Source organism: Phasianus colchicus, chromosome 21, assembly GCF_987193195.1.
Source record: "Phasianus colchicus chromosome 21, bPhaCol1.hap1.1, whole genome shotgun sequence".
Taxonomy (NCBI): domain Eukaryota; kingdom Metazoa; phylum Chordata; class Aves; order Galliformes; family Phasianidae; genus Phasianus; species Phasianus colchicus.
This window is the reverse complement of record NC_143456.1, coordinates 7,004,575-7,027,407: the sequence shown is the minus strand read 5'-3', so window position 1 is coordinate 7,027,407 and position 22,833 is coordinate 7,004,575. Positions and strand designations below refer to the sequence as shown.

The 22,833-nt window shown below is 43.1% G+C and overlaps 3 protein-coding genes across 4 annotated transcripts in view; 2 read left to right on the top strand and 1 right to left on the bottom strand.

Annotated features, from left to right (window-relative positions):
• The window catches only part of CPD (carboxypeptidase D), a 31,165-nt gene extending 26,113 nt beyond the window's left edge, over positions 1–5,052 (bottom strand). The window contains exon 1 of the mRNA XM_031591635.2: positions 4,910–5,052. The gene's annotated coding sequence lies outside the window, so the exon portion shown is untranslated. The remainder of the gene's footprint in view (positions 1–4,909) is intronic.
• TMIGD1 (transmembrane and immunoglobulin domain containing 1) lies at positions 335–4,873 on the top strand. Its single transcript, XM_031591640.2, has 4 exons — positions 335–1,203; positions 2,152–2,430; positions 2,945–3,220; positions 3,853–4,873. Exons 1-4 carry the CDS (start codon positions 1,122–1,124, stop codon positions 3,978–3,980), a joined length of 765 nt encoding a protein of 254 aa, XP_031447500.1. The 5' UTR covers positions 335–1,121; the 3' UTR covers positions 3,981–4,873.
• Positions 5,053–5,127: 75 nt separating the features above from the next.
• BLMH (bleomycin hydrolase) lies at positions 5,128–21,159 on the top strand. 2 transcript variants are annotated; one of them, XM_031591636.2, is made up of 12 exons: positions 5,128–5,277; positions 5,476–5,676; positions 6,188–6,297; positions 6,953–7,094; positions 8,665–8,753; positions 9,855–9,947; positions 13,445–13,600; positions 14,078–14,236; positions 14,332–14,399; positions 14,788–14,905; positions 16,782–16,851; positions 20,143–21,159. In XM_031591636.2, the coding sequence occupies exons 1-12, from the start codon at positions 5,265–5,267 to the stop codon at positions 20,292–20,294; spliced, it is 1,371 nt and encodes a 456-aa protein (XP_031447496.1). In that variant the 5' UTR covers positions 5,128–5,264; the 3' UTR covers positions 20,295–21,159. The 2 variants fall into 2 exon arrangements, with proteins under 2 accessions (XP_031447496.1, XP_031447497.1); XM_031591637.2 differs by having other exon boundaries at positions 5,168–5,277; positions 5,479–5,676.
• Positions 21,160–22,833: the final 1,674 nt, after the last annotated feature.

Sequence of the window (22,833 nt, the reverse complement as noted above, 5' to 3'; positions counted from 1 at the left end):
AATTGTTGCCTTCCCGTATCTCTGGCCAAGTTAAAACCTTGCTTTTCTAATCTCCCTTCTTTCAGCACATCTCAAATCCCATTGCAAAACACCACTGCCTCTGCCGTCATTTAATGGCCACAAACCCCATGAACCCGAGCTCATCCTTCTGCCCATCACACACACCTGGGGCAAACCTGGCACAGAATTTTCTCCAGGTCCCATTCAATGCTGTGTCCTGTGTCACGACAAAGCTCCCTGTTACCTGATGGTCTTTTCCCCTTCTTCTTGTTTATTGACTGAAAATACACCCCCAAACTTCACTCTTTCACTCTTTACATTCTCACTTACTGTAAACTTCCTTCTTCACGTGAAGGATCATTGCAGAGCAGTGACCTGAGCTAAGCACAATGTACCCTGAGGGTACTCAGCATTACAGGGCATGTCTCTGCTCCCTGCTCAGCCAGCATGCAGTCCAAAGTCTGAACTGGAGCATTTTCTCTTTCCGCAGCCAAAGAAGGACCCAGCAGCAGGACATGGGGCAGGAAGGGGCAGCTGGAGCCCTCTTAGAGAATAATTAGGATAAGCTTCACAGAATCACAATTCCTATGGTTTGAAACAGTGTTGTGAACAGCCAGAAAGCTGAAAGGGAAAAAGTGTTATTTTTGGCAGGAAGTCTTTATGGCTGATGCAGGAACTTTCTCCTTGGTTATTCATTGTCTTGTCAAGACTCATAAAACAGCCAGCAGAGCCCAGCAAATACTTTTCTTCAGTGTTCTGGGAGCTCAGAAATGCAGGAATTAAATGTGGCCTTGAACCCATTTTATGGACTCACTTCTTACGGAGCTACCATAAAACATTAAAAATCAGAGCTTATAAATAAGGAGAGGAAGCGCTGCACATTTCTTTTCAGAAGCCACCTCTCTGAGACTCTTCCCAAGGTAAGTCAGGGATGGACAGAGAGTGAGAGACAATGATCTCAGGCAGCAGAAATTAAATACAAAAATATCCCCTTGAGAAAAGCAAGACATTGGCTCAGTTTATGCCCTGGTGATCCTCACCCAACGCCACCAAAGGCTCCCAACAGCTGCAGTCAGTGCAGTGACCCTGCCTCTCTTTGGCAGGCACCAGCTGCGCTCCCCATGATGGCACAGAGAAGCAGACTCACAGCCTCCTGCCAAGTGCACATCCTCGTGCTTTGCTTTTTGGTACACGTAGCCACAGGTAAGTAATGGAAAAATGCAGCGTTGTTTGTCCAAACTTCATCGTGCTGGCAGGTGAAACTGGCTGGGGTTGGGTCCTGCCTGGGGTGATAGGTAATGGCAGAACCCTGTTTTCATATGCTCTGGAGATCACTCCCGGAGGACTGTCTAAAAACTGGCCTCTGATTCTGAGAGCAGCCAAGCAGGGAATGGGGAAGCTTCAGCATTTCAGTCAGCTGCACAGGAATGATGAGGCCACCATGTTCACAGCTGCTCCACAAAGTGAGAACTGCAATGCACTTGGCCTGGGAATACCAAGGGAGAGACAGGGTGCTCTTGGCTGTTGTACTCACAGGACCACGCTGCCTTTTATTCTGAGATGTATTTTTCAGCTCATTCATTCATGACATCGGCTAAATTAGAGAGTTCCAGCTTGACAGAAAAATTTATTTCCCATATTGTTTTCCCATTTAATCCATCCTGAGGCTCTACGTTAGATTAACTGTGACTCACCAACCTTCTGGCCGCAGCAGAGGAGCTGATGAACAGCTTAATACAACGTTCAGCTCCAGCCAAAAAGCAGAACACCAAACTGTGGGCACAAAAACTCTTGGCACAGATATGCTACAACAGTAGGAGGGTGGGCACTGCTGGCAGGGTGTTCTCTCACTGCGTGTTACATTACCAGTGCCACCACATGGTTTTCAGATGCTTTGTTATCTATCATAGGTCAGGCTTTGGAATTCATGTAGTCAGTTGCAAAACTTTCATTTTGATTTTAAGTAACCATGAAGGGAAGTTTGTGATGAAGATGCTTCCTATTTTAGAAACTAAAGTCCCACCTGAAAGAGGAGTGTTATGTTGAAGCCTAACGCTCTCATTGTTTCCTCCAAGGTCAGGAAATCATGGGCATTTGTGGGAAGGGTGCAGGTCAGGATGCCTAAATACCCTCATTCTTCTTCTTTTGCAGGTGTAGAACTGTCTGTCAATAACCACAACGATGACTTCACTCTGACCATATCATCCGGGTCCCTCGCCTCCCTGTCCTGCCTAGCACAGAACAGCAGCCAAGCCGAGGAGCTGCTCTGGTACCGAGGAGATGGCCGTGTGGATCTGAAAGATGGGAATAAAGTGAACATCAGCAACATCTGCATCTCTCCAGTCTCTGAGTCTGACAATGGCGTTGCCTTCACGTGCAGGCTGGTACGGGACCAGTCCGTGCAGGTCTCGGTGGTCCTGGACGTCCGCTGTGAGTGCTGCTATCAGTGAGGGATGGCTGGGTGGGCTTTGTCCCACCCCATGTGCTCAGCTGAGGGCAGGACGTTTTTTGTACCCTTGTGCACTGTATTCACCGGGAAAAAATGTGCTGAGGAGGAGATAGCTCACGTGATAAGTCACTCCCTTTCTACAGTGGTGCTTATAGCCTGTTCTAATGCCTCTTTTACAGGCAGTGGGTGGGCCCTTTAACTAAGATTTTCTGGCTACATCCCTGCCTCCACCTAGACTCTTTCTCAAGGATACAAGTTGGGGCAGGAAAGTCACAGGAGTAACTGTCGCCACTGCCCTGCTGACCACCATGGGGCACAGGACAGCATGTGTGCTCAGATCACAGAACTGTAGGGGCTGGAAGGAACCTCAGGGGATCATCAAAGTCTAACTCCCCTACTAAATCAGGTTCCCTACAAATGGTGTCACAGTTGATGTGAAAAGGGAACCTACTTACTTACATGAATGATCTCTTTAACTGCTCTTACTCTGAATAGTTCCTCCCTCCGTGGGTGAAGATGAGTCCATCTATATTGAAGAAGGCAAAGATGTCACTCTGACCTGCAATGCCAAGTCCAACCCTCAAGGCCAAACAACGTGGTACAAGAACAACACCATCCTAACCCTACAAGACCACTACCAGGTGTACCAGACCAGTGAGACCTTCCAGCTCTCTATCAAGAAAGTACAGAAGTCTGACAACGGGACCTACACTTGTGAGGTGAAATCTTCCTGTGGAGACAGCAGTAAGGATTTCCACCTGATAGTTGAAGGTAACAAAGCTACTACTAAACATTAAGTTGTACAGCCAGCTCTGCGTTCACTTTTACAATGGTAGCAACCCACTGTAAGTGGGTTTACATCATGGAAATTCCCCACATGAACTTCTGAGAGCAGCAAGGAGCTCTCTGCACCCGTGCCTGCCTGCACAGCACCAGAGAAGGCCCTTCCTGCTTTACCTGTTATTCAAAAGCATTTGGCAACTGTGACCTGATGTGGACTCATCCCGCTTTCTCACTTCCCATGATGACAAGGCACATCCAAGTGTGCTTTAAAGCACCTTAGGTCTCACTTGAAGCTTCTTATTCTAACCACATTGTTCTGCCATGCTAAAAAAAAAAAGCTGCTTAAGGCAATGGTGCTGTGCTGTCCTCCAGAAATGACGGTGCCTCCATGGGCTACAGGGAGCTGGGCTGGGTGCCCATGTCTCAGTGAACCATCAGAATCAGGGAACCACTGCCCACCACTCCTATGGGTGTCCTGAAAGCAGGGCTATGGGAGCCAGTTTCAATTCCTCTTTCCACTCACCAAAACAGAAACGTGCCTCCCTCCAGCTCTGTGAAATGACTTTACAATGTGACGACACCAATCTATCAGACAGTCAGCCTCCTCTCCCTCTTCACAGATAAAAAACTTGTTTTCCCCAAGGAAGCTGTTATTGCTGCTGTTGTGGTGGTTGCACTCACTGTGCTTTTTGGAATCGTGGCTCAAAAAGAGAAAATATTTAAGGTATGGAAAGACTCAGTTTCTTAAGAAAAACAGAGTGCTTCAATGTCCTTTTGTTTTCTACCTCTTCCATGCTGCCTTGTAGTGCTGTCTTCCAGTGTTAGAGAGCCATTGTGTAGTATCACCTCCTTGAGAATTACTAGCATATAAATCAAATATCAGGTATTTTAAGGGAGTGAGTTACACGTGTGCAAGAGCTCAGTAGTAACACTTCCACGGGCAGAAAACACGAACGGTGACAGGACTCTCTCTTTCTTTTCAGTGCTTCAAAAAACCAAGCGAAACAGCCCTGTAAGTATCTGACTGCACAGCCACAAAGCTTCCCAGAATAAAGGCCTGAATGGAACCCCTTCTTTAAGCTCTGGCAGAACATGAAAGCACCCACACACTGCCCTGCTGTGCCGCAGCTCCGGATGGCTGCCGTCACCCTGCCTCACAGCTGCGGGGCCGGGACGTGGGGACACAGACAGCAGGCACAGGGCAGGGACACGGTGTGAAAAGCAAAACGCTCCGTGCAGGGGGGAAAACCTCACCGTGCAGCCACAGCTGTTGGGAGCTGAATTCAGTTCAGCCGTTGGCTTCTTTTTTTTTTCCTTTTTTTCCCCATACAGAGTGAATTTCCACGTCATTCCCTTTTGCTTGCAGGTGAAGATGGCACGGAAGCTTTGCACACCCAGAAAACACCACAGGAAGCAGTGGCACACCTGCATGAGATTAGGCACCGAAACACAACTCCGGGCAGGGGCTTAGCAAAGCTTTGCGACAACACAAGCACCATCTCACAATGCTGGTTGTAACTCGCTGCTCACAACGCAGACCGGGGCAGGAGGCTGAGGGCCCGCCACACCCCGTCCCACAGCCGCCACAGAAGGGCAGCCCGGGGTGCCGTGCTGGTGGTGGCGGGGCAGCCTGCCTGCCTGCCTGCCGCCTATCATCTTCTCGGGGCTTCCCCTTACCGCCAATAAACGCGCCATGCTGTACGTCAAGCTCGAGGCTGTGGTACACGCGCCGCTCCCACACAGCACAACGCAGACGCGCGCCCGCCCGCAGCGCCGAACGTTCTGGAGAAAAGGGCGCGGCGCCGAAAGGGGGCGGAGCTTCGCGCGCTTCCGCGGGGTCGGCTCGCGCAATCCGACGCCTTTTGTCCCTCTCCGCCCGCCGTCCCCCCTCCCACCGCCAACCCTTAGCGTCGAGCGGTTCGGGCTCCACTTCCGGCTTCCGGTGCCGGGGCTATAAGAGCCGCTTCCGGCGGGGCGCGCGCGACCCGTTGCAGGGGTTCGGCTGTTGTGCGGCGCTCCGCTTTCCGGCACCATGAATGCCCACGGTGAGGGGTGGGCACGCGTGTGGGGGGCCTCATCCGCGGGGGGTGGGCTCACCCTCGTGGTGGGCTCGGGGGGGGGCTTATCTCTGGGGTGGGGTCTCCACGATAAAAGCCCATGAGGGGCTGTAGGCCTGGGGTCCTCCTGTATCCCGGTGCGGGGCGCTTATGCTGCCTTCCCCTTTCCCCTCTTACCCCCCGCAGCAGGGCTCAGCACCGAAAAGGCCGCGGCCTTCACCCGGCGGCTGCGGGCCGAGCCGCAGTTCCTACTGGCCCAGAACGTGGCGACCTGCAGCGACCCGCTGGAGGTTTGTCTGCAGCGGCAGGTGGTGCAGGACACCATACAGGTCTTCCAACACGCCGTGCCCGCCGAGGGCAAGCCTGTCACCAACCAGAAGAATTCTGGTAAGTGGGGGCTTTGGGGCACCTGGGGTGGTTGGTTGCCTCCCTGTGGGTGTAGGAATCTCTGTTGGGGCCCTTCTGGGGGTCTCAGAGCAAGAGGAGTTTTGTTCAGGGTTGGACATGGCAGGGTGAGCTTACTGCAGGGCTCCAGGAGGGATTCTGGTGGCACTGAGTTCTGAGAGCAGCTGCTGAAAGTTCTGTGCGTGATCTGATGTGGAGTCCCTGCAGCAGGGTGATATCTGCCTTCTGGCCTGCTTTCCCTTCTGCAAAGAGTGAGATGGAAGTAGTTGAGAGACCTGCATGCATGCATGGTTCACAGGAACATAGAATCGTTAAGGTTGGAAAAGACCACTAAGATCATCGAGTCTATCCAGGACTTCTGAACTTACTGGTTATTCAGTAACCTACAGTGCTGGCCAGGGCACTGGTCCAAACGCTTAAGATGGCACACAAAATTCACGATGTAACTCTGAATACAAGTGCTGCAGTTTCATTCTTGTTTCTTTGACCTCAGGGAGGTGTTGGATCTTTTCCTGCCTCAATGCAATGCGTCTTCCCTTCATGAAGAAGTACAACATTGAAGAGTTTGAATTCAGCCAGTCATATCTCTTTTTCTGGGACAAGGTACAGTACTACAGGCCACAGACTGTGCTAGGAATGCTTACACAATTGAGTCTTAGTGTTGGGACAGAATTTCTCTTAAGCTGGGCTATCTGAACAATCCAGATAGAAAACGTGAGTGAAAAGAAGCACCAGAAATTTTTAAATATATATTTGAAATTAAGATTGGGCAAAGTGAGACTTTCAGCTTGAGAAGGAAGTCATCAAGATGCTAATGTTTTGGAGTAGTAAAAGTCTTTCAAGTGTTCTGAGTATTTTAAAAGTTATTTATGGTAGGCCCAGCGGGAAGCCTAAGCCTAACTGTAATTTTCTATGGAGCTCCCTTTCAGTAGTGCTTGCCACCTACTGATCTGGGAGCTGTTTGCTTTTTTCCCTAAGGGAAATTGAGAAAACCTAGCACTTGTTTGTGCCAGGCTTCATTATATAACTTGTTTCACATTTCCTGTTTCCTCCGCCCTCGAGCTCTGTACTAACTCACTTGTAAATACATAGTCTGTACTTGAGGTTAAGCCCTGGAATAATATAGGGAAAACAAGCATGTTAATGGATGAGCAGATTGTTTAATCTGGTTAGTTTCTTCTAGATCCAAAGAACTGAATACATGGGAATGAATCTATGCGTGTATCACATTGAGATTTGTCCTGTCTGTTCATTATAGGTTGAACGTTGTTACTACTTTCTAAATGCCTTTGTGGAAACAGCTCAGAAAAAGGAACCCATAGATGGAAGGCTGGTGCAGTTCCTGCTCTCTAACCCCACAAATGATGGAGGCCAGTGGGATATGTTGGTTAACATTATAGGTAAGGAAGTTGGATGCTGGGAGTCCTCAATTGTGCACTGATTGAGATGAGTGAAAAAAAAACAATTTTGGATCGATTCTGCAATGTTTGATACTATACTTGATATTACAGTGTAGGATCTCCTAGGTCATATAGTAGCTGGCACTGCAGAACACTTTAAGTAGAGGTTGCTCATACTTTTCACTGTAACCTAACCCATCCAAAACCAGCTTGAAATGACTGAGGTAAATATGAGGAGTAATAACTTGGTTCTGAGCATAAGGCTTATTACATCTTTTACACTTTTATGCCTGAAAGTAAGTTGTAGTCTGTCTCAAAGCATTCTGCTAATGTTTAATGGAAAACTTTGCAGGTAAAATGAAGTCTGGAGAACTGTGTAAGTTCTGCTGGACTTAATTACTGATTTCCGGCTTTGCTTTCTTTAATCTTCTGATACACCATGTGAAAAAGCAACTAACCTATTTTCTAATCACACTTCCTTTCAAGTAACAATCACCTTTCTGTTATTAGCACAGGGAGAAAAGGGATATGAACTTCCATAAACATGGGTTTTCTTGTTCTGTGTACTTAATCCCCAGACATGAGACATGCAGGAAGAGCTTGTAGTATGCTTTGATTGATGTATTTAAGTTTTCTTATTCTGACAATCTGTAGTAGTTAGAAATTGAGTATGAGACCTGGAAGCTTGTTAAAAGGCACGGCACTTAGTGGCTGCCTTTTTCAATCAAGGATCTTATTGTGTCTTCTAAGCATTGGGCTTAAATCTTTTTGGATCTTTATTTATGCATATTGCTGCTTCTGACAGAAGCTCAAAATCAGCAGGACTAATTAGATACCCCAGATTGTCAATTCAGTAGTAAGCTTTAGTCCCCTTTTACTTCTGTCTCAACTCAATGTTGTTGCCTTTGTATCTATGTATGCAGTCCTAGTGCAGTCCAAGGTAAAAAAGCTGCAGCCTGAAGAAAGGCAATGTAAAGATTGGTGAGAGGGAAATTATATGGAATGTGGCAATGCTGGTCTTACAAAGATGTAATTTAGGGAGCATCATCCTTAGCACTGGTGTCTGAATTAGACTAGCATTTGCTTTCATTTGTATGATAATGCAATTGAATGCCTCTGTAAAGTAACAAGCCAATAATGTAAGTTTAGAATCACAAAAGAAACTTGTTTCTTTGAAGCCTGGGGGTAAATTTTTTTCACTGTTATAAACACTTAGACAAGGCAGAAAAACTTCTGGTTGCTGCTGTTATATTCAGAATCTTGAGTGGAGTGATCTTTGGTACTGAGATGTAGGAAATGGATATTGCTGATGCTTTATCAGTGTTGAGTGAAGGAGACTGGGAAATCAGTTACTTAAACTGAGATCAAATACATGGAATGATTCATGAGTTCAGTTTTTTGCAAGGTTTTCCAGGATCTTAATTTTCATGTTAACTTTTTTTCTAGTGAGAAAGAGCTTCTTAAAAGCACTAGCTGGTCTGGAAGAGCTGAGTGTTGAATGGAATGAATTGAGCCACTCAGAGATCCCATTCCAGCAATGATTGCTAACCCTCAACTTAATTTCTTTTAGAAAAGTATGGTGTTGTTCCCAAGAAGTACTTTCCTGAATCTCATACCACAGAGGCTACTAGAAGGATGAATGAGATCTTGAATCATAAGGTAAAAGTGGTTTATATGTTACAATTAAAGAAGGGTGGGAATGACCCTGCTTCAGATATTCTTTCATTTCTTTTTATTGGCTGAAGTATTAAGTGCATCTCAGAAACTGAACTTATTTTATTCAAAAGGCAGCCTGAACTCATAGCAAAGCAGCGCAATTAATCTTGAAATATGAAGCAGGAAAATGTGCTTATGGAAGAAAATGACCATTTGTCAGGCTTCAGTAGCTTGAATACATCACAACTTCAGTAGCAATTGTTCCTAATTCTTAAATTTCTGAAAAGCTTATGCTTGATTTGTGGTTGTAGCTTGAATCCTAAACTACAGAAGTGAATTCATCTGGGAGGATGTTAGTGTAGGTGGCTAGGTAACTATGATTCTAGATGAAAAAGCTTCAACTGCATTTTTATAATGGGCTTTGATTATTCCAGTTCATAAGGAATATGCTAAGAGAAAAGTGCCTTTGGAAATACATAAAAAATGCAAAATCTGCTGCAGTGAGCCTAGACATAATGGTGGTGCTAATGTTGTTCTTTTCTTCAACACTGCAAACCAGCTGGTCTTGAGGGAGCTCCTGTCACTGCTTCTCAGCCTTATGGATGATGACAGTAATGGAGGCATGTGCTGCTCTTACTGCAATACTGTATGCAGGGGGGAAGTGCTCCATTATTTTTATCAGCCAAGAGATTAATTATGCATTAGAATTGCAGAATTAATTTTACAGTACAGAGGCAGTCTGCTCTGTGAGTCAGAGGTGGCAATGAGTTTGAATGTTGCAGCACTAGGTATGTTACAGAACCAAGGGGAGCCAAGCCTTAAGAAAAGCTGATAGCTGTAAGCTTCAAAATGGTTGGAAAATAGTCATTGAATTGCATGTGCTTGTAGATTTTTTTTGTGCTGCTCTCTTATATGTAAATGAGAATCTTGATTTTAAAGAATCAATATCTAACGAGACATTCTGAAGTGGATTTCTTTTAATTTTGAAAATGTTCTGAAGGGTAAAATGGGTGCTTGTTACAACCTGGTTAGTTGGAAGTCCTGAAGACTCATTTGGCAGCAACTTTCGTAACCTTAAAATAAAATGACCTTCTCCTTAAACAGATGAGAGAGTACTGTTTGCGGCTGAGAAACATGGTGGCAACTGGAACAAATAAGGAAGAACTTTGTGCTGCAATGGACACCATGATAGAAGAGGTAAACACAGTGTGGTGAATGGGAAACCAGAGCAGAAGAAGGTTTCTTGATCGAATTGATATGTAGATATCAGGATAAAGCAAAACAAGTACCTATATTTGCCCAACTAGGGGTGTTTTGTATGGCAGAACACTTGAACGTATTTATCTCTTGTCTATTTGCTTGCTACTTATTCTGTTTTTTATATTTCCGGACAAATACTATTTATGTATAGTGGATTAGAATTTAGTTCAGGAAGATGTATCCATTTCTCTGAAAAATCAAATGTCACACAATGAAAAAAACTCTGCATTTTATATATTAATGGTCATCAAAACAATGCCCTACCAGGCTTTTATAAATAGTAGTAAAGAGGCAAGTTGAAAATTGTGTTCTGACAGTTCTGAATTGAGAATTCTACAGCAGAGACATGTTGTTGCAGAAATCCCCCACAAGAGAGCAGGAAAGAACAACAACAGGCACTTCTCTGCATTGTGGTAAAGATGTGAGCTAAACAGAGCAGAACCCAGCTGTGATCTGTTGCTGGAGGGCAGCAGAGGGAGGAACCACAACTTCTGCTTTTGGCTGTGTTAATTAACTTAAATAAATTGACAAGAGTCTGTAGTGCTGATGTTTGTGTGTCACCTGTGAGCACCCTAGCTCTACATCTGCTCACATTGAGTGTGACAGTGACATGTGTTATTTTTCTTATTCTTCAGTCCTTCTACTTCTTCTACTTGATTTTTAAATAGCTCAAATTAATTGTGAGTGTTCAGAGTGTTGATGTATTTGACCAAGTGCATGTGTTAAAAATAATGAAGTCTCCATTTGTTTCTCAAACATACTGCAGTGGTTTCAATATCCTTAGATGTCTCAAGAACTGTACAGCAAGTGATGGAGCTTCCCAGGGCTGCCCTGTTCATCTTCCAGGGCAATGATGTACAGTTCTCTGTAGAATGTCTCTTCATTTGCTGAGGGCCTCTTGCCCTGTGATAAGGGATCTTGGAACTGGCAGAGGCTCATTAACTGATGATAATTTGTTTTGTAATAAGGTTATGTTTGTTTATCTGTAGTTAACACAATACTTCCTCTGGCAGTAGCAGTAGTATTTCACAACTCAAGTGGATTTACTTTAGTAAAATTGTAGCTGGAATGTGCAAGTGCACTGGTGTGTATTTTAAGAACACTTGAGAAGTGTGAGACAACTGGTTCCATGTTTACATGCATGAAGCTGGCTGTGTGTTTTTATATGTGGTAAAACAGAACTTGTCTTTGATCTGTGAGGCTTCATTTGCATATCAAATCTTAGCTCACTTCTGGAAGGCAGCACGAGATGAAACAGGGCAGTTGTACTGGAACACGGGATTAAATATTCACTCCAGAACTGTATAAACATTCTCCTTATCAAACTAGAGCACAGCAGGCCAGAAGTTGACATCAGCTCTGTGCATGTGATTGACTTTTTCTTCCTTTGCAGTTTGCCTCTGCAGACTCTTCGTTATCTGCAGCGTCCTTTCCTTGCTCACTCTGTTATTTGTTTGGTGGTTGTTTTTTTTTAGCACGGTTCAATACATCCCTGCCTTATCTCGGTTCTCCTTGTTGCCACAGTCATACCAGTCACCTTTCAATTTAAATAAGTCTCCTGTGGGCATTGGTAGAGGAAGTCCATGAGATATTGAGGGTTGTCCTGTAGAGGGTGTGGTGGAAAAAAAACAACTGAGGGAGGTTGTTCCCAGGCATAGCTGCCAATGTTCATTTGAGACTTGTGTCTCCATCACTTTCCTTCCTCTGGCTCGAGCTCTCTTGCTTTTTGCTCTCCTTTTAGGAATTTCACTTGATTTGTTTTCGTGACCTCATCTTCACCACTTGGGGTTAACTGAGGTAATGTGGGTGTATCCACAGCAAACTCTACCTTTTGTGCAGCGTGTGCAAAAATAAATATTTATAGTTGTTTAGGGATTAACATTTGCTCCTTAACATATTTATTGAGATATAAATGAGTTCCTCCAGTAAAAACATAAGCCCACACCCTTATTTCAACCTGTAATTAATCTATTCACTTGTTTTCCTTGAAGTGCTTGGAGCTAGAGCACCCTTATTTGCATCTTGTACACAGCCAAATAGCAGATGCTGCTTAGCCTGAAATTTGCACATGCTTTGCCCTCAACACAAAGTGCTTCAAATGTACAAAGCCCTCTGGTTCTCTTTGGACATTTTTTTTCTGTATGCATCTTCAGAACACAGAACTAAAAAGGAACACAAAACCTGTTAAAAACTGAGATTGCATGTAGTTTCACATGAAAAACAACTTGCAGTATACAGGCATGTAGTCAGCATACATTTAATGCAGTTTAAAATAAAAAGAAAAAAAGTCCAATCAGCTGGCTCCAGAAAGAAGTAGCTCTGGGAAAGGCTTTGTCTCCTGTCCTGTGAAAGCTGGTGAGGGTGGAATGTGAAGACAGACAGCCTGGGGAAGCTGGCACAAACCACAGCCATTGGATCCTAGTGCAGAAAGTGCAGTTTGGATTTGATGCCCCTACTCTTATTTTAAACACTGTTGGTTCTTTGCAAGGAGAAGACTTGTGCTGATGACATGGATGAACAGAGGTGAAGGGAACTAGTTTCAGCTGCGATAAAACATTTAAGCCTGTTTAAATATGATTGAATGTCCCCATGTTATCTGTGGTAAGTCCTGCTAAATATACTCAGAGACAGCCATCTGGTTGCTGCCTACAAGTCAGCAAGTCTTACAAGCCCTGTGAGAAAGTACTGTTTCATAGCCTGATTTAAAGGAAGGCTGACAACTTGAAATCTCCACCGTCTTGTGGTGAAAAAAGGCAACAGAAAGCTGTCAGCTGCAGCCAGGGGATGGGGATCTCCAGTTAAATTGCATAACCTGTCAGCTTAACCCTAAATGGAGGCATTGTTAAATGTATTAAAACAGATGAGAGAATTATTCTAGGATTTTGGAAAGAGACAAAAGCCCATTGCTGAAATCCAAATGACAAAAGAAATCCAGGGGAGAAAGAGATTAGTATTGGAAACGCTGGGATAAATTGCTTTTGTGGTGTTGGAAAATCTGGTTTCTCTCTGCATGTGGCAAATCACTTGACAACGAGTACTGCAGAGTGTTTAAGCTTTTTCTAGAAACAAATCTCTCCTGCACTGGAAAGATTTCTTGACAGAGAAGCTTCAGAATTACTTACTAGAATGAGACTGGGCAGTGTGCTGACTTTTGATTTGTCTGCTTCATTCCTAGGATAACCTGGAGTTTACGTTCCATTTATTGGTTCCCTGTAGATTGATTCAGATTCTTGAACTATTGCAACATCTAGCCTGCAAAACTGGATGCAAATAATGATGTGTGTGCACTTACTGATGTGCTTTTGAGGTGAAAGCTAAGATTCCATTTTTCCAATTGGTTTTCACATGGAAAAATCCCTCAGTGGCATTGCTGTGGTAGGAGGGGCAGACCTACATGTTTCTGCATGTTCACAGATGTTTGTCTCTCCCTGCAGGTATTCAGAATAGTGAGTACCTGCCTGGGCAACCCCCCAGAGACCTTCTGCTGGGAGTTCCGGGATAAGGAGAAGAATTATCACAAATTTGGTCCTCTGACACCAGTGCAGTTCTACAATGAGCACGTGAAGCCTTACTTCAACATGGAGGACAAGGTTGGTGATGTAGAATGGCCACGGTTTGCAAAGACCTTTTCACAGCTAAACTGCCTGCAACTTATTTCCCCTGTTGTGAGCGTGCTGTCTGCACCTGTAATGACACCATTCAGGACAGTTGCAGCTCCCTCAAATTCAGACTGCCCAGTGTTTATTTCCCATTCTCTTGTTGATGTGCTCTTCAGTTAGCTGTGAATATTGCACTTCAGTGCAAAATATGAAGTGATTGAATCAATCATAAAAAGCTCTAAGACAGCTGTTAGAAAATAGGAGTAACATTTACAGCTTCTGTGCCACAACTGGAGGTGAACTCTGTAAAAATAAAATAAAAAGAAACTGGCATTTCAGCAAAGCTGCTGCTCAGCTGGTGGGGCAGACTGCTAGATTGGACAAAAGCAACTGAAATCTGCCTGGATTCACTTTGCAAAGATTGCAAACGAGTTGCATCTTAGTTTATTACATCTTGTTTCTTGGCAGGTTTGTCTAGTGAATGATCCTCGACCTCAGAACCCATACTGCCAGCTGTACACAGTGGAGTACCTGGGCAACATGGCAGGAGGGAGGAAGACTCTCTACAACAACCAGCCTATTGATGTCTTGAAAAAATTGGCTGCAACATCTATTAAGGACGGAGAGGTTTGGGTTTTTTTTTGTGAATGACATGGTGCAGCTCTTGCAGTGTAAAACTCACTGGAATGTGGCCTAGATGTGACTCTTCCTTCTATTTGTAGGCTGTGTGGTTTGGCTGTGATGTTGCAAAGCACTTCTATGGCAAGCTGGGAATCAATGACTTGAATATGTAAGTAGAAAAGCAAAACAGAATGTCATTGTGGATACTTGGCTAGGACATAAACAATGCCTTGTCTGCTTAAAAAACCTGATTTGTACATATTTTTAAGTATACCTAAAAAAAAAGTGTATTTAAGTAACTCAAGCAACAGGAACATGCTTTTCCCTACATTTAGCTAAAATTTCTTTTTTGTAGCACATCTTTAAAGGATTTGGATATTTTTACCCATTTGAATTGCCTAGTATCTGGTGAGAAAAACTCCTAAAGGCATTGGTCTTTTGCATTTATTCTGACAGTATGATTAGAACTTTTGTTGGCCTGTCTGCTGGTTCTGTGTTTTGTTAGTGAGAATCCTCCATGCATTCTTTTTAATACAGTGTATGTGGCTTTCTAATAGATTTAACCATGAGCTGGTGTTTGGTGTCTCTGTCAAGAACATGAACAAGGCAGAACGGTTGATCTTTGGAGACTCCATGATGACCCATGCCATGGTCCTGACTGCTGTCTCGGAGAAGGTAGAATCTTCCTCCTGAAACTCTGATGTTTGCACAGATGTATTTGAATATTTGAGCAGATTGTTTGTGTTCTGGGCTCAGTGTTTAAGCTGTTCTGCTAGAGCTCTGCATGTGTGGCAACACCCTGCATTGCAAAGCCTAGGTTGTCTGTTTCCTTATTTGCCTTGTGTTCACAATTATAAATCTTCAGAATGGAAGAATTTTAGATGAGTTAAGGATTTCTTCTGTCCACAAACTCCAATTAGAGAAGAGGGAAAAGTTTGCTTCAATTTCTGAGATACCAACCATCTTTAGCTGGTTTTAAATACAGATTCTGAGGTACTTTGAGTAGGAAATCAAGTAGGACAGCAAGCATTTTCCACCCTATCCCATTGCATGGGTTAGTCTAATGCACCTTTTACAAGGGTAAAATGCTGGAGCAGCCTGGAGGTTGTAGGAGGCACTTTGCAGCAGTTTTAACCTTCTGCCATTCATTGACGTGTGACCTCTCTGGCCTACTTGTAAGTGGAGGGGGAATACAGTGTCACAAATACCTCTATGGCAGAAGCATGTTGAGATGAATCCATAGCTAAGTATTGCCAGGAGCAGACACAGAACATATGAAGTGGAAAAAAAAGTGAGTATTTACAGTGTAGAGTTATCTGTAGCTTTGATGCTTGCCATTATTTCCAGAAGTTGTCATTATTAAAATTGCTTTGAAGTGGTCTTTTCCTGTCCAACATGACCTTGGCTTGAGAAGTAACAGCGTGCATGGATCTGTTTGCTTGAGCTCTGCAGTCTGAGGACTCAACAGTCTGCTGAGTCATAGGAATTTTTCAGCAGCTTTTTTCAGTTCAGTACAAATCTTTGTGTTCTGCATTCTGAGTTCCTAACATTTATTGTGCATGAATGCACCTTCAAAAATATTTCACTATGATACATTAGTAGTGTTCAAAACCTATTTATCTACTCATGACTCAAGCTTCTATGTCTCCAGTTACTTGCTGCACTTTCATTGGAGGTTATAGTTTATGGTCTGTATTTCCAAGTTTGTAATTTCACATGCCTAAATGTATAGCTGTGTAAAATATGACCTAATTTCCTTAAAAAGATATGTTTAAGATCACTGTGGATGGTACCTATTGTGAAATGATCATTTAAATGAAATTACTGTCCTTTGTTTGAAGAATAATCTACTTTTACTTCATTTCCACTTTGAACACGTTTTCTAATATTAAACCTGAGCTTAATCTAAAGGAGCTTTGATAAATAGTTAAAATATAATGCTGCTGTGGATTTACTATTCAGTAGAAGGCTTGGATTGAAGATTTAAAAAATAGCATTACAATTTTACAAGGTTAAAAATTGGTGCAGATTAAATACCCTTTTTGGTTAAAAACAACAACAAACATTTCTGTACCATTTTGTCCAACAGCTAGATCTGTGTGCTTGAGTTTGCTCCTAATAATACTGTTCTAAAGCAAGCTGCAGGTACTTCATTGGCCTTGTGCCTTCTCTGATTCCTCCTTCAGGCAAGTGATGCATTTTGTATTTCAGAAGGCCTCAAGTGCCTAAATGGTGGTAGGAGAAGGCTGCTTAGATTCTTCCAATTGGAATTTGGCTCAATGTAACTTAACATCTCTTTAAAATATTTATACATTTTGTGCCCTGGACTACATTTCCTCATACTTATAAATAAACAAATCTGAAATACAAATATTTCAGGTTCTTTTCCAATCATTAGCAATAAATCATGGTCTGAAACTCACTGGTGGCTGTAGGCTTTTGGTAGTGGAGCTCTGGTTTGCTGATGCTGGATTTAGATGTGGAAAGGTTGGCTGCTGTGAACTCTCATAGCCCTTGGCTGCTGAGTCACCATCTCCTTGTTTTGTTGCAGGATGGGCAAGAAGACTGCTTTGAAAAGTGGCGAGTGGAAAATTCCTGGGGTGAAGATCGTGGTAATAAAGGTAAAGCAATTTATAGTTACAGGAGCACAAAGCCTCAACCTCATGTTTGGAAATAGGAAGTGAATAGGGGAGAGGCTGACTAGTTTGTTATAGTTTCTAAGTAGTGTATGGGCAGCCCTTGATCACAAGAAAATTGCCTGGTATTATTCCAGTTAAAGGAAAAAAGGAAAGCGGTTTGTACCAGCTTGACTAATTGTATTTCTAAAGCCATGCTGAAAACGTGACCTATGGCATCCTTGCACTGTTCCTCCCTGCTATGACAAGCACCAGCAACCAAAAAAATCCACCTGCGGTTCAACTGACACCACATTTCTGCATCAACTTGCCTTCCTTTTGATGGCTGTTTCAGCCTGCCCTGCTGCTCATTTGGAAAGAATTGGTAAGCTCTGTAGGGCTGTAGCCATCTTGGCCTGGCACATGGACAGGCACTGTGGGCAGAACATGAGTCACAGCTGAGCAGTGGCTTGGAAATTGCTTCTAGTTGCTCCCCTGCTCAGCATGGGCATGGCTGGAGGGGTGCTTCTCTGCTGTGTCTGGGTGTAGCTCTGATCTCTGCCGGCCCTGTGTGAGCAGGTCTGACAGTGTTACAGCTTTCCTGCTTTGCTCTGCTGAGCTCTGCAGTCAGCCAGCTCAGCCTAAATGGCTGGAGCAGAGCTTGTTCTGAAACAGCAAAACAGGAAACTTGAGAGGGTTTTTTCCCCCTCTTCCTGCCCTGCTTTTTCCATCTTCTACATCCAGTATTAGCTGATGTAGGAGGTTCATGTCCTGCTTCTCTTGCTATGTCACTGAGTCACTCTGCCAGTGAACTTTATCTTATCTGCCTTGCAAGTTACTGGGAAACTGTGCTTGGGTAAATCCTGCACAGAGAACCAGAATCTACACTAGAAACAAAAAGGCCAAGAATGATGTTAAGCTTGGCACATCCCAGTTGAGGCCCAGTTGGGTGTGGGGGATACAAGTAAGACCTAGCTCCACTATTGGACAAGATGATAGATTACAGTCTATGACAAAACACCAGAGACTAGACTTTGCTGTTAAATTCACAACAGAAAACAAAAACACTTGGTGTAGGGAATGAGTGTTTTTCATACAGAGTCCCCTGTGCTTTGCTGTAAGTACAATCTGAAGTGCCAGAGGATCCCTGCTTTCCCTTTCCTTGCATGGCACAGGGCTGGAGCAACTGTGACTTGTGTTCTGGGTATCTGGGAAGCAGTTAGTTGTATGCTTAGCATCTGCAGAGTGTGCAGAGCTGGATTCTTGTGCTGACAGTCCTGGAGAAAGGGAACCCCTGGGAACAGCCTAGCAGTGCCTCTTCTAAATACTTATTAATTACATGCCTATCTGCTGTAAAAGGGTTTCTTGGAATCCAATCCACTTTTCCTCAAGGAATGAACAGAGCTGCTGACAAACATTGGTTGTTGTTTTTTTTTTTGAGGTAAAAAAAAATTAACTTCCCAGTAAAATATTTCCTTTCTGTGTTTTGTTGGCGCTGTGTCAGTGAGACAGGCAAGTTTAATTATTCTTATTCTTTTGTTCTGAAGATATAATACAGTGTTACCAAACTTTGAACCCTGCTTATCCCATCGGGTATCTTCCTCTCAAAGCAAGGAGGAGGTCTTCAAAGGGAAACACTAAATCACATTATCACATCCACTTGATAGGGGTCCATTTGTTTGTTTTGGCACAAAAAAGTGCTTTCCTGTGGTACCTCTCCAGCCAAAAGTCATCTTCCTTTTGACTTCATCTCTTGTACTGACTGCATACTTCCGCAGGGAGACATTTTGCAGATTTGTTTGTATGCATCTATAATCTCATGAGTTCATTAAGGCAGGCTCTGTGATCTCGTACCTTAACTCTCCTGCAGGGAAGACAAAGTTCTTCAGGAACTTTGCAAGGGCTTTCTTTTCAGATGCCCAAACACTGGGTTATGCAAGAAGTCTCAGACCATTCATCCTCAGCTGACCTCTCCCTTATCTAGCAGCTTGTTGCTTCTGCAGTGAAGCAATTTAATGGTTTCCATTGGAGAATTAAGTTAAAGAAATTGGGACCAACTTCATACAAAGCAGAGCTTCCTCCTGTAGTCAGTGTCCTGTTCTGTTGCAGCAAGACGATGCTGCCTGCAAAGTACACATCTCCTTTTAATGAAGAAATTGATAATGGCTTTCATTGTGACACTGAGCACAGCCCTGCTCACAGAGTGCCCTTACTTATTTGCATGTTCTGAAGTTCTGTTTGACGTTTCCTCCTTGTTCAGACGCTGCGATCCTAATCAGCGCTGTCAAGCTTTGAGATGCAGGATGTCAGAACAGAGTTCATTATCCTCTCAGGGTGCAATTACTTGTTGGCTCTTGGGAGTGAGAGGTTTTTGTGTGTCCCAAGAACTCATATCCTGAAGAGAGAATAATCAAAGCAGCTCCTTTTGGCAGTGTTTCCAAAATGGCTTCTAGCTCGGATTACAATTGATAGGGTTTTTAATTTATGGGAATTATCTGATCTCTTGCTTTAGAAACAAGATGGTGTAGATAGATGCATTTATTGTCCATATTCTTTGGACGTTTTCTTGTTTCATTTGATTGTGTGATGATACTGTATATAAGGATGTGAGAAACTTTATTACATAAAGCCTTCTCATCTGTCTTCTAAATGCTTTCTTTCTCACTGCCACTCTATTTTCAGTTCACTTTGAATAGTTTTTCCAGTGATAGCTTTCTGCTAAAGCCTGCGGTATTCTAAATTTGACCTTTCCCCCCTCACTTCAAAGGTTGTTTACTGAAATTCTCAATAAGAATTATGTTAAGGAAGAAAATCGAGATTTGATTCAGCAAAACTGATTTAGCTGCCTTTGTATTTGGGGAAGGCAGCCTCCTTCTCTTACTGCACATAAACCAGCAAATTTTGGCCTAAGCAAGAGATGATTTGGTTATTCATCTGGGCAAACATCCCTTCTACCAACATCTTGAAGACTTCTAAAGACAGAGAACCAGATAACCTTACTCTCAGTGTAAGTTTTTGAGGCATTCCCAATTCACTCAGGCATTCCCAATGCTTATTTTAACATATGTATTAAAACAAGTTCTTCTGGGCCTTGTTTTTCCTAGCAGGTTTCTTGTTGAGTCTTTTAGTGCACATGAAATACATCTGCTCAGCCTAAACGTTAATTTTGTTCACTTTGTCCTGAGAGATACAGAAGTGTGACCTGTCTGTAAGGGGTTGTTCATATGTGAAACTCGTGTGACTGTTTCACTGTGTTGATGATGATTCTCTGTTGTAATGAGCTGTTTTCATCACCAGGTTACCTGATCATGACGGATGACTGGTTCTCTGAGTATGTGTATGAAGTTGTGGTGGACAAGAAGTACGTGCCAGAAGATGTCTTGGCAGTGATGGAGCAAGAACCCATTGTTTTGCCAGCATGGGACCCCATGGGGGCCTTAGCCAAGTGAACTACAGAATATTTGCCTCTTAATGGTCAACCAGATTAGATGCAATAGAGAACCCAGTGGTTGGAAGCCATAGCCAAATGATAATGTGACCAAGCACTCAGCATGGTCCACATTCTTGAAAAGTAAGTTAAGGATCTTTGGGAAATAGCGCTTTACTGACTTGGCTGAATTAAAGCTCTCAGACAGGATGCTCTGCAAAATTAGAAAAGGAAAAGGAAAAAAAAAAATTTGCAATGAAATATATTACAAGTGCTGTCAGTGGTGGTTTGGTTTTATCAATTTTAAATTAAGAAACAATCAGCATAATAATAAAGTAGAACCATTTTGACCAGAGTTTTCCCTAGAAAAGATGATGGTAAAAGGCTATTTTTTAGTGTTAACAGCTTGGTGTTGGAACAAACATGTCAAGATACTTATAGATTAACCATTTGTGGTCTATCTTATACCACAAAAGAATGCCCAAGGTATTTTATACACTTTCATTTTTAATTCTCTTAAAGGAGGAAGTTTTCAAGGGTACGTATTGCTGAAACTGCAGAAGCTTAGAGAAGGTTTACCTTATTTACCCTTAGAAAACTTATCTTCCAGCAGCACTGGGGAAAAATAACCTGAGGTTTCCAGTTTCACTTGTTTTTATTCTTCAGTTACTGAGCTAGGATTGGATAACACATATCAAGGCCCATCATGTCTGTGTGCACAGGAGCGCTATTTTTCAGTTACATTAGCAAGAACAACCATAAATGTTCATGGATGGAGTTAGTGTCATGCTGAACAGGAAAAAAAAATTAATTGCTGCATTTTATTTGGATGTTTTCAAAAACAAGATGGTGCTATGAAGCTTTTGAATAAACAGTTTCTTAAGTGACTGGTACAGCTCTGGTTTCTTTTTTGAGCCCTGCTGAATTGGAGAAATTACAAACAAATGTGAGTGGGCTGGTATGAGGACAGGAAACATGCTGCTTTATGTTGTCTGAAGTAGACACAGTTGCTTTTCTCACTGAACAAATAAACACTGCATCATGTGCCATGGGCTCTCAAATAGTTTGGTGATGAGCACAGTTCTAATCCTTCGATTGAAATGCATGGAATGGTGGACTGTCTTTATGTAACCTGACAATTGTCCTGTTGTGTGTTGAGTTTAGCCATGAGCAAATAAGAGGGTAAGCAAGGTAATGGGACACACTGCCAGCTCCTGAGCTGGTAGATAAATGTTTGTTATGGCTGTGGTACTCTGCATCTTGGTTTGACTTTGCTTTTGTTTGAACTACACAGGTAGAAAGCTATTATGAAGTATATACATCTTACACAAGTTATACAAATGTGTGTATGTGTACATATATATTAAAAATACCAAGCTCAAGCATGCCTGCATGTTGCTGCTAAACTAAATCCATGTTAGGGCTTGTCTAGGGGTCACCCAAGCTGATAAAACTTGCAGTCTGCATTTCTGGTAGTGTGCAGGAATGCTGGCTGGATGGGAAGCAACTGAGTATGGAACAGAGTGGGGTTGGTTGTTACTCCCATTGAATGATGCTGTTTAAAAGGTTGGATCCTGCAATATTCCTTCAAAAACAACAAAGCAGTTCTGGAGATCACAGAATATACCTGCAGTAGTGTGGTGTTACCATTTGATGTCCTTTCTAGCAAAATTCAGTTCATGTTATCCTGAGCTTCTGCCAAAAGTTTTTATCTTGGGTACAAACTAACGCTGCTTTCAACTTGCTTTTTCTACTAGCAAGTCATCCAATAACAAAGCTATACCTTTGCAATCAGTTTCACTAATTAGAGGATCTCTAAATTAATGAAGAAGAGTTGGAATAGATTGCCTGAGGATGCAGTGCCTCCCTCTGTTGGTTAGAGGCCGTGGTGAGGGGTTGCAGACCGGTGTTTCAGAAGTGGATGGAATGGATCCTTCCTTCTGGCAAAGGGGTGGCAGGCTGATCCGAGGTGCCCCATGGGTCTGTGATGTGCAGCCTCTGCCTTGTGCTGTGTTAATGGCATCGTGATTAGTAAACAGTCCTGTGCTCCATGCTGAACCCTGGTGGCTCTGAAACAAAGCCAAACCTCTTGGGAAGCTGTGTTACGTGCAATGTTTTCCTTATGAGTAACGCCTGTTGGTTTGGGGGCTTTTTTTTTCCTGTGGAAAGGTCAGTATTTTGGTCTTTCAAAATCAGATTGTGATGTGACACTACTTCTTCCTTTACACCACCTACCTACTACTGTAGCCACCAAGGAGAGCTAATTTGTTCTCCAGAGTTCAGCTGGTGAACTTCTGCTGCCTGTGGCAGCTCTGATGGCGGTGATAGAGCTTGACAAATTAAGACTTGTTTCCAAGCCAATTTTGCTGTTAATTTTAGTATTTAAAGATATTGTCCAGTGTGTGCTTATCTCTGGAGTCCTTACCCAGATATTTCCCAGTACAGCTTATACAATAGTACTTTTTTTTTTTCCTTTCCTTCAAATAAGCACAGAAAATCCACATGCCTAAAACACATAATAGGAAACAAAGCCAATCTGGCAGAAGCAGTTTTGCATTCAT

Bases quoted from the DNA above. Each gene is read 5' to 3' on its own strand.
- BLMH (XM_031591636.2), top strand. The intron at 14,237-14,331 runs GTTTGGGTTTTT...TTCTATTTGTAG, and splicing joins CATCTATTAAGGACGGAGAG to GCTGTGTGGTTTGGCTGTGA. The intron at 14,400-14,787 runs GTAAGTAGAAAA...GCTTTCTAATAG, and splicing joins GGAATCAATGACTTGAATAT to ATTTAACCATGAGCTGGTGT.
- TMIGD1 (XM_031591640.2), top strand. From the start codon at position 1,122: ATGATGGCACAGAGAAGCAGACTCACAGCCTCCTGCCAAGTGCACATC. The intron at 1,204-2,151 runs GTAAGTAATGGA...CTTCTTTTGCAG, and splicing joins TTTGGTACACGTAGCCACAG to GTGTAGAACTGTCTGTCAAT. The intron at 2,431-2,944 runs GTGAGTGCTGCT...TACTCTGAATAG, and splicing joins GGTGGTCCTGGACGTCCGCT to TTCCTCCCTCCGTGGGTGAA.